Below are 19,792 nucleotides of genomic sequence, written 5' to 3'. Positions count from 1 at the left end.
GTTTTGCCCCTGCCCCAGGGGGCATTTGGCAATGTCTGGAGGTGTTTTTGGCTCTTACACTTGGGGCTGGGGAGGTACTACTGGCATCCAGTGGGTAAAGGCCAGGGATGCTGCTGAACATCTTACAATGCATAAGATCCATACCCCACCGCCCCCCGCAGCAAAAGAAGACTCATCCGGCCTAAAATGTCAATAGTCTTACTCTGTTGGCTGAGAAAACCCTGCTTTACATAGACTCATCACTTTGTGGATTGCAGCCAGGCTCACAGCGTTAGATACCGTCCACATGAAATGACTCCCAAATTTTTTATCTCCACCCAAACCCTCTCTCCTAAACTCTATATCCAATCTGGATATACAACAGCCTACTTGATACCTCCATTTGGATGCCAATGTACCCAAAATGAATTCCTGATCTCTCCCCACCTCTACCATAGCCTTTCCTCTCTCCATGGATGGCAATTTTACCCTTTTAGTTGCTCAGGCCAAAAACCTTGGTGTCATCATTTATTCCCTCTTATACCCTGCTTCCAACCCATTAGCAAATCCTGTTAGTTCTAGCTAACAAACCAGATCCAGACACAGACCTCTTCTACCTCTGCTGCTACCAATCTGGTCCAAAGCACCCATTCTCTTTACCTAGATGATTGCACTAACTTCCCTACTGGTCCCCTGCTTCTATCCTTGCCCTGTACTCTCCACAAGAGAGCCAGAGAGTGATCCTTTTACTCTCTGGCATGAAGTCAGGCATGAAGTCAGACCACATCACCCCTCTGCTCAAAATCCTTCAGTGGTTCCCTCTGTCCCTCAGTGCAAAAGCCCAAAGCTTTACAAAGGCCCACAAATCCTTCCATGATCTGGTTTCCATCCCCTGACTTCATTTCCCTCTACCCTGTTCCTACCCACTCTGGTCTTGAACAAACCAGGTGAACTTCCACCTCAGGACTTGTACTGACTGTAAAATATTCTTTCTCCAGATAGCCTTTGCTGAAACTAAATCTGGCTTTAAAGGGAGTTAGATCGTCCCTAAGTATGCTCTAGTTTTAAAATACTAAGTATGTTCAAAGGGAGATGTTAAATTCATTACAGAAAAATGAAAAACTCCAGAGACTGTATCTTTTGGCCACAATCAGGAATAGACAGGTGACTTCAAGAGGTATAGGTGCTGCTGTCACAAAAGTGAGTTAATGGAAATTTCAATGTCACCAAAAATCTAAACCCAAGTGACCACGGAAGTTCTAGGGAATCTTTTCCCTTCATAGAGGCTGGAGAGAAAGGCTGATTTCTGTAGCTTCCATAGATAACAGCCTGTGGAGAGAAGGGGTTTAGCAGTAGAGAAGTCACATAATAGCTGGCCAATAATTGGCTTGATCCTCATTTGAAATGTAGCAGTGTACTACAGAAAGCATGCATGCTCTCCCTAGCCCACAGCTGTCAGCTCAGCTGATAAAAATATGTACCTGAACACTATTTGTAACTGGGAAGCAATGTAGTGGATCGTTAAGAGAGCAGGCTCAGGAGTCAAAAACAACTGGTTTTGTTCATATCCTTGTTTTACCACTTTCTAGCTGCACGACCTTGGGCATGGAACCTGTGTACCTCAAGTCTCAGCAGCTGTAAATAGGGATAATGACAGTGCCTGTATCACGGTCCTGTTGTGTGGACTAAATGAAGTAATGCATGTCAAACTGCTGCCTCTGCCTCTGGGGAACAAATACTGGGGGCTGGGAGGCAGGGAGGTGACTAGCATTTTTTGTAATAAACTTTGTAGATCTACTGGACTCCTTAAATTATGTACATTGATAATTTTAACAATAAAAATTAAATTTAAAAAATCCTCAGCACAGTGCCTGGCACATAGTAAGTGCTTAATGAATGGTAGCTTTACAGCTCTGATTACTGCACTCCCGTGGCCCCCACCTGGGAGTAATGTGCATTTGCTACCTGTCCCTTGCCAGAGGAGAACACAAGTTGGATAGAATATCAAGTGACACAAGTTTTCCTTCCAGCTTCTCTTTGAGCCATCTTTAAACCTTTCAGGGAAAGGGTCTGCACCTGAGAATGAAGAGTCAGGTTTCATGGCAGTGGGAAGGTTATACTGCCCTCTATTGCCATTAGCTCAGCTAAGGACACCAACCACCTGCCTTTGGGTCAAATTCAGTGCGCTCTGAACTGAGCAGATGTTGGGCCCATCCTTATTAAACTCATCCCTTATTATTATGTTAAACTGATTGGCTACTTCAAAGTAGATAATAAGATCCACAAGCCATTACATCCTCAGGCCCATACAGCAAAATATTTGCCTTTTCCAAACCTCTCCCTGTAACCACTACTACATTTCTAAACCCTCACCTAAACAGAGAGAAATTAACTCTTCCATGCCTTAGTCAACACAGACAGCAGCAGGTTAGAAGAGAGTTGATTTCTGATATAATAAAAGCAGACGAACTTCTCTAGCTCCAGATCCAAAACACACTAAAGGGTGATTGTCAGAGACAGAGAGGAGGAGGAGCAGGTGCAAATGTGGGCAGGCAGGGCAGATGGCACTCGGCAGTGGCTGACGCTTGACAAGCATGAGGAACCTCTCCCAAAGATAATAACACGTTTCTCCTTCTGAACCAGCACTTGGCGGAAGTAATAACAGTGGCTCAGACTGTAATCAGTTTAAAGGAGGAGTATACGACAAACACCAGCTCCAAACTTCTTTTTTTTTAAAAATAAGAACAAACACAAAATAAGACGCATAGTCCAAGTAACAAAATAAATGAATTTGGGATTCTTTTCAGCTCCCCCAGTGTAAATCATTACTCTTTAGAGAAAGGAAGCAAAGCATTTGGGTTGTCCTGAAGAACACCCTGGTGTCACACTCTTATCCCCAGCTGTCCTGAATAAGACCACTTAGTTGGTGTCTTATTCCTCTGTAAGGCCTTCTTAGAAAACATTGAGAAATTTTGAAAATTACTGGCAAGTAAGAAAAAGAAGTACCTAATTTCAATACGACTTATTTTCTCCTTCCACACCTCTACAGATTGTTTTTTGCTACTGTACCACTGTCCGAACAGAAGCTGTCCCAGCCTCCAGAGATAAGTCACAGTTAGAACTCATGGCAAGACTAGCCTTGAGTCCATAGAGTGAACACCTACCCTACTGTGACTGTTTGTCCTCAGAGGCTCTTGGGTTAATCACATAAAAAGCGTTCATTAAAACAGCACCTAACCTTCACCAATACTTGGTCTGATTGTTCACCTGGGACAGGTCAGCCACAACTGAGCTGACAATGAGGCCAGCCAATCTTTAACAAAAGCATGGAGTCAGATTTATGAATCCTTGGAGGTCAACATATACTTGCTCACCTGTCTGACTCCCTCTGACAGCTTTCACACAGGGAGGGCCCAGGCCCTCTGGATGTTGTGGGATGGTGCTAGGACAGGCGTTCCCACCCAGAGCTCCCCCATTCTCCCCCCACCACCCCTGCCTGTGGCACAGAGCACTGGGTCCAGAGAGCTTATGGGTTATTCAAGGGTAGCTGGGGAAGGGCTCCAGGGGTGTCCAGATCCTGGCACTGACAGATGGGCCATTATGTTGACATTCACCCAGCCCTCACATAAGGTACATGAAGCAATCTTTTCATTTCATCCTACCAACCTTAGCAAGTTAAACTGTAACTATGGAGGCAGCAGGAAACTGTATCTGCCTATTAAAACTGTGGTCATGGGCTTCCCAGAGCGTCATGTTCTTTCCCAGCCTTCAGGGCAGGCAGGGAATTTCTTTAGAGTAAATCAAATCTATTGCCAACTCAGTGATCCCTGATACCAGGGCATCAGGTACTCCTCCAACCCATCCAATAAAGATGGCACCTGGTGTGAACTGAACACACTTGCCCCAACTCTAGCGCTCTAGGGGGCTCTCATCCTTTCCACTCACTCATAAATAAAAAGGGTTATTTATTATTAACCCCACATGGTTGGTACACCCTGAGAGTTTAAAAAGTTTTTATTTTTATCAACCAGAAAAAGAAATCACTACTTTAAAGACTCAACAAACAGGGGAACTCTTCAAAAAAAAAAAGATGCCACAGGCAATCCTCAGTTTACATTAGAGCCACTTACCTTATTTCAACTCTGCTTCTTTCACACCTTGACGACACTGGTCATCAACTCAGTTAATGCTTTCGCTCAACACAGCCTCCATCCCAACAGGAAGATCTAAGGAAAGCCCAGGTTCACCTACTAATACCTTTAGTAACGTGGTGCCTGGATGTGAATCCCAGCTCTGCCTCTTGCTAGCTGTGTGACACTGGGGTAAGTTACTTAGCCCCTAGGAGCTTTTATTTTCTCATCAAAATATGAAGATGATACATGTAAAGTACTTGGCAGCATACCTGGCACATAGGAACGGTTAAAAAATAACTCTAGTATATACCTGATCTCGCCACTTATAGCCCTTCAGAACCTCAAGTATTCTTGCCTTTAAAAATAAATAAATCTATATTCTCAAGCCAAACACAAATGCTTAGAATCATGAATTATCTCTGCTTTAAGGTATTCATTTAAGTATAGTCCCAATTCTTTTCGAAGCCATTTGTAATTATTTCACCCAAATTTTTTCATCAAATTACTTCATCCAAAGGAACACACTGCAACCAACTGAATGTATCTCCCACTGTCCGTCACCCGTATCTCCTGACCACACATCCCTTACTCAGTATTCTGCCCTCAGCACTTCAACTGTTCTCCTACCATCATCCTTCCTGTCTTTCCAAATCTGTCCATTCTTTGAAAAGCCCTTTCCATCAACTCCACCTCTACTTCATCTCTGCCTTCTGTAACTCTAACCCCCAGCCATGCACACAAATTATACATTTTGACTGTGCTGTGCTCTACTGCCCAAATTCATACTTCACCTTGACTGAATTGTATGCGTGTTTCATCTCCCCTACTGTACTGTGAGCTGCTGGTTGGCAGGGATAACTTCTTTTATTCTTCAAGTTTCCTTACTCAATAATGTACACTGCTCTGTACATCAGTGCAGAAATGTGTTAATAAATACTTACTGATAACTGTCTATACCCTACCCCATTTCTAAGGAGCCCTAAGAGGTGGAGCTGACTCAACTTTAGCCAGAAATGCTTTCGGAGGACTTGCTTTTAAGAGGACTGCTTAACTTAAGAAGAAAAGGAGGCTCCGATTTCTCTTTGGGGTCCAAGTGCCACATTCTCAATGCATTACAGCCAACAGTCTTGTATATCGTCTCCAATGAGAACCTTTTCTCTGTGGTTCTTGCAAATGCTATTTCTAAATGATTCTACAGAGTTCATGAAAAAAATCAGGTAACATACCATGAGTTCATCAACCTCAAGAAATATCTCAACAGCCTCACCATAGCCCAGCCTTTCCGAAAAAGAGCAGCATGGCAGGACCTCAATTAAGGCTGGTAGGTAATCCATTCCGACAACCCCCACCCCACCCCGGGCCAGAGCAATGACAGACTTAAAAGGCATCAGTCCCTAAAGCCCTAAAGGAGCGAAAAACAACTAACAGGCTCACAACTCAGGAAAACGAGTGCAGTGCACTGGCCAGGAACACCAGCCCTCTCCTAAGACTACAGTGATAGCTGAGCCAGGGAGTTCACAGTTGGGTGAAGGGGCTTCCTTTACAGAAAGCACTGGAGCAACTGGTTTTGCCTCCTCCAACTCTCATCTTCCCATTATACTCAACTGCCCTAAAGTTCTCCTTCTAACAGGGCATGCTTAGCCTAGGGCCTATACCACCCAGAACAGTCATACCCTGGAGGGTTAAATTTAAGGAAGAGAAATCTGGAGCAATAGGAACTTAGTGGAAAATCTTTTGTTAGAGTGTTAAGATGTGAAGTCTTTCCTCAAATATAAGCCATTTATTGCCTTGCCAATTTACTTCTCTTATATCCTGTATGATTAACATGATTCCACACAATCCTTTATAATGACCATCCAACCAATAAATCAATCCTGTTGCACTACTGTTGAATGCAGTCCCTCTTACTAGACCCTGTGGAGAAAGAGAATTCACATCACCAAGTTTCTTTTAATTTGCCTCTGGATCTAGACCACATATAAAGCACTGGTCAGAAAAATGCCATTCTTACAACAGAGCAAGTTGTCCCTCAAATAAACATTATTTTTAAAAATTTGAGGGTGAATGCCAACACGAAGCAAGGAAAGACTTAACAGTTATACGATTATATAGGTGGGAGGCTGGGCCTAATACACCATATTATTAATCAGAGAAGAACGAACAGGAATGTTCACAGGCCCTGCCACACAAATCACCTACAACGGTTAGCGCTTAGCATCAGGGCTTTATTCAACCTACCAAAACCAACAACCAGGAACCATAGTCACCTTGGCAGAGTATGGAAGGTGCTGTTTAATCAGCAAGCAAAGCGAAACAGATCAAGAAATCAAACACCTAGAAGACTGTCTTAGAACAATCAGAATATTTAAAATCATGATTAACTCAACAAACAATTCTCTCACTTATTCCTCACACATGAAAAGTCAAAATATCACTTGGGCCACTCTGGGTTGTAGGTGAGGAGGTAGATGGGCCATAAGAGACTGGAAAGACATCAACAAGAAGACATGCAAACTAGGTAAATAAAGTGGAAGCCCAACAACATTTGGATAGGATACAACAACATTAGGATAAATAATTGAGCTTGTCTATTTCCTCAGGAAAAACACCCCACCCAAAACCAAAAAAACACAGTAAGAACAAATTCCAAAGGTGTTCTGTTGCTCTACACTTGGTATACATTTACATTGGAAGAATGGCTGGTGATATTTTGACTTTCTTTTGTTTTTTTTTTTAATGCTAAAGGTAAAGAACTCTGTTCTTTCAGCACCCAAACCAGAGCAGAGACAGTAGTAAATTATAAATGTGGATGGAGTAACATCCACAGGACATGGAGATGGGGGAGGGGGGGAGGGGAGAAGGGGTAGGTTTTTGTGCTGTTGCATTGGCAGGAGAGCTAAGCAGTCTTAAAGAACATTCTAGGCTTCTAGGTTTGCCATGAAGGAGTATCACAAATCCCAAGGCCCACCACCTACCCCTTCTCCTCTTCTCCGAGGGCACCTACCTTACTGTAAGTCACTACTGATAAGTTGTTTGCGTGACTGCTGGGGGACAGATTTACAGAGTTCTGTGAGAGTCTATTCTCATCTTGCTCGGTTTGGTCAGGAGCAGGAGCCCATGTGTTTTTGCTGATCGAGTCGAACCCGGAACCCCCAGGGTCTTTTAAGTTGTTTTCATCTGATTGTCGGTTCTTTTGGGGAGAGGCAAACGGGTTGAAGTTTCCTTCTACCTTGCGATGTGGCTGTGTGTTGAACTCCGTTTCAAAAGATGACAGCTGCTGCGTTACTCCTAAAAGTCCACCCACCTCCACACTGAGAATGACCCAGATGACATCTGAAACAAAAAGGCAAGTCATGTCAATGCCAGGCATACCCTCAAGGCTCAAAGCAGCCATCACAGAGAACCCCAAACACCACCCAAACCATTAGAAGAAATGTTCCTCTACATGCTAGTTTAGAAGCTTACTGACAAAGTTATCCAGTACATTTGCATTGCATGCAGTTCTACATTTTTGGTAACCTCAAATTCATACTCTGGTACAAATTCAGCAGAGGTCTGTGGTGAGACCCATGAAACTATCTGTAAAAAGGTTACTAGTTGATTTTGATGCATAACCATATTTTGGAAATCATTACTCCAGAGGAACAATGATCAATATATAGAAACCCAAAAGCTATTTTTCCAGAATTACAAGCTCTTTGTGGTTTTTGCTTTATTTTGTACATGGTTAACTCAGAAAACTCAGGGCAGGCATAACTCTTGAGTCAAAAAAAATGCTTATAATTACTAAAACTGCAACTTATCAACCACCCCTCCCCCCACTTTGGGGCAATTTAGAGTGACCTGCCCAAACTAGGACAACTGAGAGTAAAAGAGGGCGTTATTAGTTACACCAGGACACAGGTGTAAGCCAGCACTAATCCTGACATATTAGAACAGATACCACCCTGGCTATTTTCACCATCTATGTGTTCAAAAGATAACAAAATTTAGTATGCCTGAGACTTTCTATTGATAAAATAATCCAATTTAATACCAACTTTGCCTTTCTGTCAGATAGGGAAACCCTACCATCTACATTGAAACCATAAGAGATTTGTTTTAAAAGATGCACCATAGGACTTTTGGTCATAATTCAGTTCTTTATTTCCTCAACTGTCAAAGCCATGGGTTCAAAAAGAAATGAATAAAGTAAGCGGCACTTCAATTTGATGTTCAGCACCTCAATTCACAGAACAGTGGCATCTACTTTCCTGATGGAAGGTTTTCAAAAAGCAAGCTATAGAAAGGCCAAGAAGCTTTTAAGTGTGAACCTTGTTGAAAACAAGTATGAAAAATTGTTCAGACTCCTAAATAAGTGGTATAAGGTTGATAGGAAAAGGCAGATAAAACTTCATCAGTTAGCTACATGGCAATACAGCAGTCCCCTTTACCCATGATTCACTTTTCATGGTTTCAGTTATCCATGTCAATGGTGGTCCAAAAATATTAAATGGACAGTGCCAGAAGTAAACAATTCCTAAGTTTTACATTGCGCACTGTTCTGAGTAGTGTGATGAAATCTCTCACTGTCCTGCTCCATCCTATCTGGATGTGAATCATCCCTTTGTCCATCGTATCCACGCTATATACGCTATCTGCTCGTTAGTCACTTAGTAGCCATCTGGGTTATCAGATCGACAATCACAATCGGGTATGGCACTGCTTGTATTCAAGTAACCCTTATGGTACTTAATAATGGCCCCAAAGCGCAAAAGAACCGATGCTGGCACTTCAGATACGCCAAAGAGAAGCCGTAAAGTGCTTCAAGTGAAAAGGTGAAAGTTCTCAACTGAATAAGGAAAGAAAAAAATCATATGCTAAATAAGGCTGCTAAAACCTATGGTAACAAATCTTCTATCCATCAAGTTGTGAAGAAGGAAAAAGGAAACTTGTGCCAGTTTTGCTGTCGCACTTCAAACTGCAAAACTGAGAGCCACAGTGAGTGATAAGTGCTTAGTTAAGATGGAAAAGGCATTAAATTTGGACAATAAGATATTTTGAGAGAGAGAGAGACCACATTCACATAACTTTGATTACAGTATATTGTTATAACTGTTCAACTGAATTATTAGTTATTGTTGTTAATCTCTTACTGTGCCTAATTTGTAAATAAGGCTTTATCATAGGTAGGTATGTATAGGAAAAAAACACAGTATATATAGAGTTCAGTACTGTCTGTGGTTTCAACATCCATACTAGGGGTCTCGGAGCATATGCCCCCACAGATAAGTGGGGGACTACTGTATAATATATAAGCCTAGAACAAATAGATTAAAAAGGAAATTGAAGGAAACTAACGAAAACTCTCTTGGGCTGCGTTTGTTCTCAATTTTCAATCTGGGTTCTACAGCTGAGGAAGGGGATCTTAGGTGTCAGATAGCCATAAATACTCGATTTAAGGTTAGTGATTTGGAAGCTGTATTAAGAACTTGGTTGTATCCAAGCAGCTATGAGCCAAAACCTTAGTAAGTAGAGATGCAGTGACATCTACTGTTCACTTCTATAATGAGCAACTCTTTTTACCTCTTGTGAAGAGGAAGCTAAAGCCACTAGCAACACTAGTATGGATCACAGGAATGGGAATCCATCCCAGACACACTTACCATTAAAGCAAATGTGAATCTTTACGTAAACTAGTATCATAAAAGTTCAACCTGGGCTTCCCTGGTGGCGCAGTGGTTAAGAATCCGCCTGCCAATGCAGGAGACACGGGTTCAAGCCCTGGTCCAGGAAGATACTACATACCACAGAGCAACTAACCCTGTGCGCCACAACTACTGAGCCTGCGAGCCACAACTACTGAAGCCCGTGCACCTAGAGCCCACGCTCCACAAGAGAAGCCACCTCAGTGAGAAGCCCGCGCACCGCAACAAAGAGGAGCTCCCGCTCGCCACAACTAGAGAAAGCCCACGCACAGCAACGAAGACCCAACGCAGCCAAAAATAAATAAAAATAAAAATAAAAAAATTTATTAAAAAAAAAAAAGAAAATTCAACCTGCTGATTTAACACTGTAAACAAAGACAGGCAGAGTACCATTTCACTTAGAAATCTGTAACAGTGCCAGTAATGGTGGGTCAGATGACTTTCATTCAAGACTTGCTCAATCTCATAAACCAATGTGATATGGGCCTTAAAAAACAATTCAATGGCAGGCAGCCTGAGGGAGACACATTCTGTGCTCTCTTATTCTAGGCTTTCTAACCAAAGGCAACATTCCTTCACTCTACTATTCATTTCTTCCAAGCGGATATGCCTTGTCTTACAGTACATTAATTCCTACTTTTGTCTTCCACCCATCTGTTTTCCAAAATCCTTTTTTAAGTACATGGTATGTTTAGCATACTCAGCTATAGGTAATAGGCTTTGTTCTCTTAGCTCAGGAAACTAAATGCTTATGAGAAAGGACAGACTGTTCTGAAGGCAGTTAGCAGTACGAGACTAATGACATTTCCCCCCTGGCTTTGAGAACTAAAGCTTCTTTAATACAACTCACTGGGCCTTATACTAAAAGCCACCACACTCTCTTCACCTTGGCTATTTTTCTGCACTGTTCACAGATTCTACATAGTAGCTGTAAAAGGAATGTCACTTAAGAAGTCACTGATTTATAAACACCAATAATTAAAATTCCAGTTCTGATCCTCCAAAGTTACTATCATGATGGGTCATTATGAACAGTACACCATGCCTTCTACATGGTACTATCTGAGCCCTCCAGGTACTACCTATAGACCTCACATTTTGGAACGTGTTCATCCCACACATAGTGTGTGTGGGTTTCTTTTAATCAAACAATAAAAAGGATGAAGATGAGCCCAATAAGCTTATTTCAGAGGTTGACCATTTCCAATTCTTGCCAGAACACCTTAATTACTAAGATTAAAATTGCCAGCCAGATATTTCACTATTGCTGATGACAAAATCACAGCTGTAAGGAATCTCAGGGGTCATCTAACGGAACTGCTTCACTTTCTAGATGAAGGATCTGAGGTCTGGAGGTAGAAGTGATGGGCCTAAGATCAGACTTCAAGTTAGAAGTTGACCATGATGATGACCAAGAACTTCCAGCTCTTAGTATAGCTTTTTAAACCCACACTTGTTTCTTCCCAACAGGAATTTTGGAAGCCAAGTGCCCAGGGAACGAAACCTATAGTTAAGTCAGTCCTATTTTAGTATCTTTACTGACAGACATATGAAATAAGAATGGTGTCCTAGAAAAGTAGCCAAGAAAGTAAAACCAAGTGCCAAGCCTACACAGTCAGGGCTTAGTAAGCCAATGGAGAAACCAACTTTAGAATGTCTTGCCTTAAAGTAATTTTTTAAAAGCACCTGAGCCAGAACTTTGGCGCTAGAGGTACTGTAAATATTATTTCATTCAACTTGTCCTTTTTACATATGACAAAACCTTTAATAATAAGTATAAACCTTATTAATAATAAGTATAAATTTCCTTTTGTAGAAATGTGTAATAAATTACTGAAGAGAGAACATAACCTTTTATTTCTTAAGTTTAGACTATGAGAAGTGTAGAGTAAAAGGAAAATATTTTACTTTGAGCCCAAGTCCATAATCTTAATCTATCATGCTGACATACAAAGACATCTCAGACTATGGTAAGAATATTAAAAACATTTGCATATATCTAAAAGCTAGCATCATGGGTCAAATCACATCATAATAAATATAAACAAGCACCTATGATTTGTCCACTAAAATAGAATTGTTAAAAACAGTACAATATTAGAACTGGTAAATTTGTTTCTTGTGGGAATATAGGTTACAATATATGTACAGTACAGGTACAGGTATACTGGGTTGAACAAATAAGTAAATGGATGGTGAGAGCAAGGTTTTTCGTTATCAAAGAAGGATATTACAGTAAAGCAAGCAAAGAAGGAATTCTAAAATAAACCCTGTGGTACTGGATTAAAGCCAGAGACACCAATATAAACGAAACACAGAAACAATTATAGATATGTCTGTATGCAAAGGTTAGTATGTATACATATATTATCTAGCTCTTTCTGCTAAGATGGCCTAGAAGTAATGATACCCCTGTAGCAATGAACATACCTAGTGCTCAGTAGTTTCTAAATACTACTCTCCAATAAAAAGAACAAGGGCTTCTTGGAGAAATGGCTGATTCTAGGGCTGGGGCATGAAAAATATAAGAAAAGCCTGGAACATCTTGTTGTACCAGAAAGTAAGGAAATGGTCAAAACACAAAAGGATAGGGGCAGGTTACAGGGATACAGGAGCCACCTGAAAGATCTCCCTCTGGAGCTGGAACAATCTGGGCAACAAAATAAATAATGTAGCACTGGATTGTAACTCCAACTATAAAATAAATATACGTGAGTATATTTATTAACTATGAGTCCATAGTTATATAAATAAATGAAGAAATGACAAACTTCCTTACAAAGAATTCCAAATAATATACATATACACCCCCCCCAGGGACTTTGCTGGTGGTTCAGTGGGTAACACTCTGCGCTCCCAATGCAGGGGGCCAAGGTTCAATCCCTGGTCGGGGAACTAGATCCCACATGCATGCCGAGACTAAGAGTTCTCATGCCGCAACTAAAAGGAGCTCGCATGTTGCAAGACCCGGCAGGGCATAAATAAATAAATATTTTAAAAAATAACAAAATTCTACACACCCTCCAATCCACTCTATCTTAGTGATAGAGTAGGGAAAGAGAAAAGGAGTAACTTTACAGTGGAGAAACTGGCAAACAAACTACTCAACCTAGTGACCAAGGTTAATATCACCAGTGATGTTATGCAAATATCAAGTACCCTCCACCCCCACAGGGCACTTCACCTTCACAGTATTCTTCCCCAAACCCATAACATCAGTCTAACCATGTGGAAAACATCAGATAAGCTCAGATTGGGGGACATTATAAAGCAGGGGTCCCCAACCCCCAGGCCACAGACTGGTACCTGTCCATGGCCTATTAGGAACTGGGCTGCACAGCAGGAGGTGAATGGCAGGTGAGCAAGCGAAGCTTCATCTGTATTTACAGCCACTCCCCATCGCTCGCATTACAGCCTGAGCTCCGCCTCCTGTCAGGTCAGCAGCAGCATTAGATTCTCAGAGGAGTGCGAACCTTACTGTGAACTGCACATGCAAGGGATCTAGGTTGTGCGCTCCTTATGAGAATCTAATGCCTGATGATCTGAGGTGGAGCTGAGGCGGTGATGCTAGAGCTGGGGATTGGCTGCAAATACAGATTATCATTAGCAGAGAGGTTTGACTGCACAGAGACCATAATAAATCAACTGCTTGCAGACTCATATCAAAACCCTATCAGTGAGTGGCAAGTGAAAACGAGCTCAGGGCTCCCACTGATTCTGCATTATGGTGAGTTGTATAATTATTTCATTATATATTACAATGTACTAATAACAGAAATAAAGTGCATAATAAATGTAATGTTCTTGAATCATCCCAAAACCACAGCCCACCCCCCCCCCCCCCGGTCCATGGAAAAATTGTCTTCCACAAAACTGGTCCCTGGTGCCAAAAAGGTTGAGGTCCGCTGTTATAAAGGATACTTTATATAAAGGATACTTGCCAGTATTTCTCAAAACTATCAGGGGTCCTGAAAAACACAGAAAAGACTGAGAAATTGTCACAGACCAGAGGAGACTGGGAAACATGACAACTAAGTGCGATATGGGACCCTAGACTGGTTTCTGGAACAGAAGAGTCCTGAGTGGAAAAACTGATGAAATCTAAATAAAGTTTGCAGTTGAGTTCATAGTAATGTACCAATGTTGATGTCTTCATTCTAGCAAGTGTGCCATGATTATGTAAGATGCTAACAATGGGGGAAACTGGGTATATGGGAACTCTATCACCTCTGAAACTTTACTGTAAATCTAAAATTGTTCCAAAGTAAAGTTTACTAAAAGAAATTAGTATAGCATTAAAAAAGTGTACTTTCAAACACTAAGAGGTAAAGTTGTAACGGAGCCAACACAAACAATTCTCTCTGTAGTGAAGTGACTATAAAGGAGAGTGCTTTGATCTAGCAGAGGGTAGAACAAGGTTGTAGCAGGGCAGGCAGGAGGGGCCGTCACGCGCTCAATTCTTCAGAGGCCTCAAAAAGACCACATCATCAACTGGACACACGAGTCATTCCCATCTGCAGGGAGATCTTGCCCTTCTAGTGCAACCCCTTCTCAGCAGTGCAGTAAGGACATTAACAGTCTTCAAACAGGGGGAACAGCAATGATGGCACAAATGAACCATCTTGATGTGGATGTTCGGCTGAAGCTGCCTGACGAGTTCCAGAGCCTGCCTCTGGCCCACAGAAGATGCAAATGGAAGCCACAAAAAGCAAGCAATAAACTGCCACATTAATAGGTTCCACTTGGTGTGGGTTTCCAAAGGGGAAAGGGTAGGGGACTCGGGAAAGCACCACCTTCAAAAATCCAGTTTACAAGGACACCTCAAAGTAATTCCCACTGTGGCTAGGAATGAAATCTTACAGGCTTCTGATCTCTAGAGCAACTAACTACCTTGGGCTCGTCCCTAAGAGTTGTAAGAGCACCAGGAGACACAGGCTAGCTTTAGCCTGCATGTACCTACAAGATTACCAGGGAGGCCACTTCTAGATTTGGAGGTTGCGAATTCAAATCCTTCCTAAAGCTCAACTCATCTTCATAGCACAACAGGAACCCCACATTTCCCCTGAGAATTAAGAAACAACTTGGGTCTGTAGAGGTAAACAGGCTCTAGTCAGCTGCTGGGCTACAAGCTACGGGCTCACATTTCATTTCTAGAGTAGGAAGGCTGGATATGTGCTGCCTGGCTTCAGTGAGAGAGGCTTGAAAGGAGAGAGTCTGAGCACTGGTAAACTAGTGGCCTGAAACATGCCCCGACAGTAAGTAGTGCAAAGGTCAACATTATGAGTATCTCCTCATCTTCGTGTCTGTCTCTTCCCAGTCTCAACTTCCAGTCCGTTTTTCTACACTGTTTACTCAACACATGCCTGGCTCTCATGACACCTGCCCAGGCACTCAGATACTTTCACTATCTATGAACACAACACCTACCTCAGCATCTATGGGGGAAGATGGGACAGCCAGACTCCAGTTCATTAGCTCCTCAGAGGACAACTCCTGATCTCTGGGGCCCAGGCCCCATCTACAGCAGAGTGACTGTTGAAGGGCTGCCTCTACTCAGCTCTGCTTCCCTACCCATTCTCACTCCCCACCCCATCTTGCCACAGTGTGCATTAAATACTTATTCCTTAGTTTCATATTATTCTCAGGAATTTCATTTTAAAATGCAAATGCCCCCTAAAGGAACATATTAAGCTACATTAACACCATTATCAGATCAACCAACGGGCACAAGTTCACAAAGGGGAGAAGATAAAGAGAAGCCCAGGAAAGAGCACTAGAAGCCTGGATGAGACAAGACAGTGAGGAGTCCCCAGTGCCCATAATAGGAAGAGGGGCTCAGAAAGAAAAGCAGAAATGGCAACAAAAAAGAGACTACTCCTCTTCACAATTTTTTCAAATCATGCCCTATTTAATAATCATGAGGGACTTCCCTGGTGGCACAGTGGTTAAGAATCCGCCTGCCAATGCAGGGGACACGAGTTCAATCCCTGGTCCAGGAAGATCCCACATGCCGCGGAGCAACTAAGCCCTTGCACCACAACTACTGAGCCTGCGCTCGAGCCCGCGAGCCACAACTACTGAGCCCGCGCACCGACAGCCCGTGCTCCGCAACAAGAGAAGCACCCGCACTGCAATGAAGACCCAACGCAGACAAAAATAAAAATTAAAAAAAAAAAACATGAGCTTTTGCCTTAACTTGTGTGTGTGGCGGGGGTGGGGGGGGCAGGTAATCGCGATCATTTAATCACTTAGTTATTTACTTCAGGTCTGAGGAAATAAGGATCCCTACTTCCCAAACCCAGTAAAATCAGTGCCGTGAAACAAAGAGTGAAAACATGTCTGAGACAAAAGATGAAAATCAGCTCAGAATGGGGAAAAAAACCAAAATTGCCATTAATCAGGCTGGGAGGACACAGATAAAGGCAGGTACAAAGATAATAGGAAACACTATTTCTCCCAAGGTCATACAGCAGCTGTAAAATGCTATAATGACCCTCTCTTTGAATGGCTACTGCTTTCTTACCAACGACGCCCCCAGACCAGCTTTGTTACAGCCATCTATTACTAAGGATACCCAACTGCCACCCACGATAGCACCCAAGCCCTAATTAATTCTCACTTCTAGTCCTGCCTCAGAAACAGCAGCCAATCCAAAATTGATCCCACTTCCCTAGAGCCTCCTGAGAATCCTTCAGCAGGAACCCAACCTTACAGAAGCTGCTTCCCTCCTTCCTCTTACTGCACAGCATCCCACAGGTCACCTGGAGTGCCTTCCCTCACCACATATGTCTATCTGGTTTTGTCAGACTACAGGCTTGTTTCAGGTGATCTCTGAACCCAGACGCCTTCCTCTCTTCCCCCTCCCAGCCTCAACTCCTAGAAGCAGAGACTCCACCCCTTCCTACCAGTCTTCCCTTCCTGTACAACTGCCCTCTCCCCACCAGCTGATAACATAAGGAAAGAGGAGTGAATTCAATGATAAGGAGGTCAAATAAAGAAAGAGAAGGAGCAGCCCCAAGAATAAAGAAAAACCAGGAGTATATAGTATTCTAGAAGCCTAATGACAAAAGTGTTTCAAGGAAAACAGAGTTATTAAGTGGGTCCAATGCAGCTAATAAATCAAGTAAGTTGAAAACTGAGAACAAAGCACTGGATGTAGTATCATGCAGGTCACTGGTGATTTTGAAAAGAGCAGCAGTTTTAGTGGAGTGGTAGGGACAGAAGCCTGAACGGAAAAAATTCATGAGACGAGGAAACAGGAGGTGGAGATAGCCATTACTGATACTAAATGTTTGAAGGACTTCTGCTATGAAAGAGAGCAGAGAAATGGGAAAGAAGCTGGAGGAGGAAAATTAATAATATTACATTATATGTAACAGCAAGAAATTTTTTTTTATCAATCCAATCTATAGTTATTGTTTCAAGGCATGTAAAACAATAATGTGTGCCAATACTACATCTCCAAAGGATTTAAAAATTTTTTTTTATTTTATATTGGAAGAAGTTTAAAATAACTCAAATGTCCATCAGTGGGGACTAAGCTAGAAAAATGAAGACATATCTACCTGAGGGGATACGCCACAGCCATAAAAAGGAATGAATATTTCTACAGTGATCTCTAGAATTATGAAGTGAAAAAAAGTAAGATGCAGATCAATATCTATAGTTATGACACTTCTTTGTAAGAAAAAGGACACATTTATATACATTTGCTGGTGTCTGCAAAACAAAACAAAATGCAACACTGAATGGATAATCTATAAATGAATAAATAAAAATGAGTACCTATAAGAGGAGGAAGGCACTATCTGAAGGGGACAGAATGGGAGGGAGACCTTTCTAAATATATCATTCCTAAATTGAGACTTAGGATCACAGAAATGTTCTACATATTCAAGAAAAAAAAACCCAAAACACTAGGCCAAAGGGGGACAAGAGTAAGAATTGGAGATTAAAAATACTTTTCCTAGGATGGTGACTGACACAGGATAGGTGCTCAATAAATAGAAAATTATTTAAAAAAAAGAAAGAAAATTATTTATGCAGAAGTACTTAGCAGTGTGACATTAAAAAAATAATGTTTACTGTGTTGCACTGTTGGAAGTTAGATTCAATGCTAAGAGTAATGTCTGATGATTGCCTATGTCTAACTGTCGCTGGAGGACTCTACCAATGACAGTAAAACAGGTTTCCTATATAAAATCTAAGAGTTTATGATACCTATAAAAAGGGAATATAATCTTTAATCCTCCTCTTCATTCACTAGTTTCACTGAAAGTAAATAAAGCACCAAACCCTTATTCTCAAAAACTGGCAATTAAAGGTAAAGAATTAAGCATTTAATCTAGCCTTATTTGTAAAACTGAATTTCAGGAAAATAAGTCATTGTTGATAAAGAAAAGTTTCCTCCGCCCAAAACTACTCTAGCTAATATATGTGGGGAAAAAATTGCCACTTTGTAATCCCTAATTGAAATGATTCAGGCAATAATCAATGAACAAAACCATTAGACAAAAGGTTGGTTGATGGGGAGGACCTTTGGAGGGATCAGGCTGTCACCACTTGAACGCTTTGATTGATCTCAGCATCACTAAGAGCCAAATAATTTTGAAAAAGAAGTAGAAAGTTAGAGGTCTCACACTTCTTGATTTCAAAACTTACTACAAAACTACAGTAATCAAAATAGTGTGGTACTGGCAGAAAGACAGACATATAGACCATGGAATAGAATGGAGAGCTCAAAAATAAACCCTCACATTTATGGTCAAATGATTTTTGACAAGAATACTAAGAGCATTCAATGGGGAAGGGAAGTCTTTTCAACAAATGGTGTTGAGAAAACTGGATATCCACATGCAAAAGAATGAATTTGGATCCTTACCTTACACCATATACAAAAATTAACTCAAAATGGATCAAAGATCTAAACGTACGAACTAAACCTCTGAGAAGAAAACAGAAGGAAAGCTTCATGACACTGGATTTGGAAATGATTTCTTGGATTTGACTCCAAAAGCACAGGCAACCAAAGAAAAAAGATAAACTGGACTACATCAAAATTAAAACTTTTGTGCATCAAAGGACACAATCAACAGAGTGCAAAGGCAAACACCGGAATGGAGAAAATATTTACAAATCAATATCTGATAATGGGCAAATATCCAAAATATATAAAGAACTCCTACAAAATAAAACTAATAACCTGATTTTAAAATGCGCAAAAGGCCTTTTGCCTCGCTACATACAAGAAAGCAAGATGGGTCACCAGCAGCTCTAATGGAGCCATCCAAGAAAATCAGGCCAGGGTTCTTGCTCTTGCTGCATCTGCTCAAACCTGCACAGTCTGATCCAAAAGTACAGCCTCAATATGTACCACCAGTGTTTCCAACAGTACACGAAGGATATAGGCTTCATTAAGTTGGACTTAGCCAACTTCTTGAATGGGTCATCCAGGACACCTACCTTACCGCAGAAACGATGCTAGCTCTTTGTACATTAAAACAAAAACAAAAACCCTTTTCAATTGTGAGAGTTTTCATGTGAATGGAATAGTCAACTGACTATAGAAATCTCCTTTTAAAAATTTACTATTATCTTCTCAACGGATTCATCTTCAAAATATGTGGCTTATTTTCCCTCAGTTATATAAAAGTATTCACACTGGGGGGAAAAATGGGCAAAGGACTTGAACAAACTGAAGGACCTAAAAGCACAGGTAAAGATGCTTGATATCATTCATCATTAGGGAACTACAAATCAAAACCATAATGAGATACTACCTCACACTCATTAGGATGGCTACTGTCAAAATAACAGAAAATAACAAGTCTGGGCAAGGATGTGGAGAAACTGGAACCCTTGTACACTGGTGGGAGGGTAAAATGGTACAGCCACTATGGAAACCAGTATGGCATTTCCTAAAGAAATTAAAAATAGAATTGCCATATGGTCCAGCAATCCCATTTCTAGGTATATACCCAAAAGAACTAAAAG

At 41.4% G+C, this 19,792-nt stretch overlaps 1 protein-coding gene and 1 pseudogene across 2 annotated transcripts in view; one reads left to right on the top strand and one right to left on the bottom strand.

Moving 5' to 3' along the window:
* Window positions 1-19,792, bottom strand: part of ILRUN (inflammation and lipid regulator with UBA-like and NBR1-like domains) — a 114,641-nt gene that overhangs the window by 17,349 nt on the left and 77,500 nt on the right. Inside the window, exon 4 of one of the 2 annotated variants that reach the window (XM_061196365.1) lies at window positions 7,117-7,445. In XM_061196365.1, the coding sequence (XP_061052348.1) occupies window positions 7,117-7,445 (329 nt within the window). The remainder of the gene's footprint in view (window positions 1-7,116; window positions 7,446-19,792) is intronic. The other variant, XM_061196366.1, reaches the window with a different exon arrangement.
* Window positions 19,056-19,283, top strand: LOC133094894 (small ribosomal subunit protein uS14-like; annotated as a pseudogene).

The sequence above is a fragment of the Eubalaena glacialis genome, chromosome 7 (assembly GCF_028564815.1).
Source record: "Eubalaena glacialis isolate mEubGla1 chromosome 7, mEubGla1.1.hap2.+ XY, whole genome shotgun sequence".
NCBI lineage: Eukaryota > Metazoa > Chordata > Mammalia > Artiodactyla > Balaenidae > Eubalaena > Eubalaena glacialis.
This window is presented reverse-complemented; position numbering and strand designations above follow the sequence as displayed.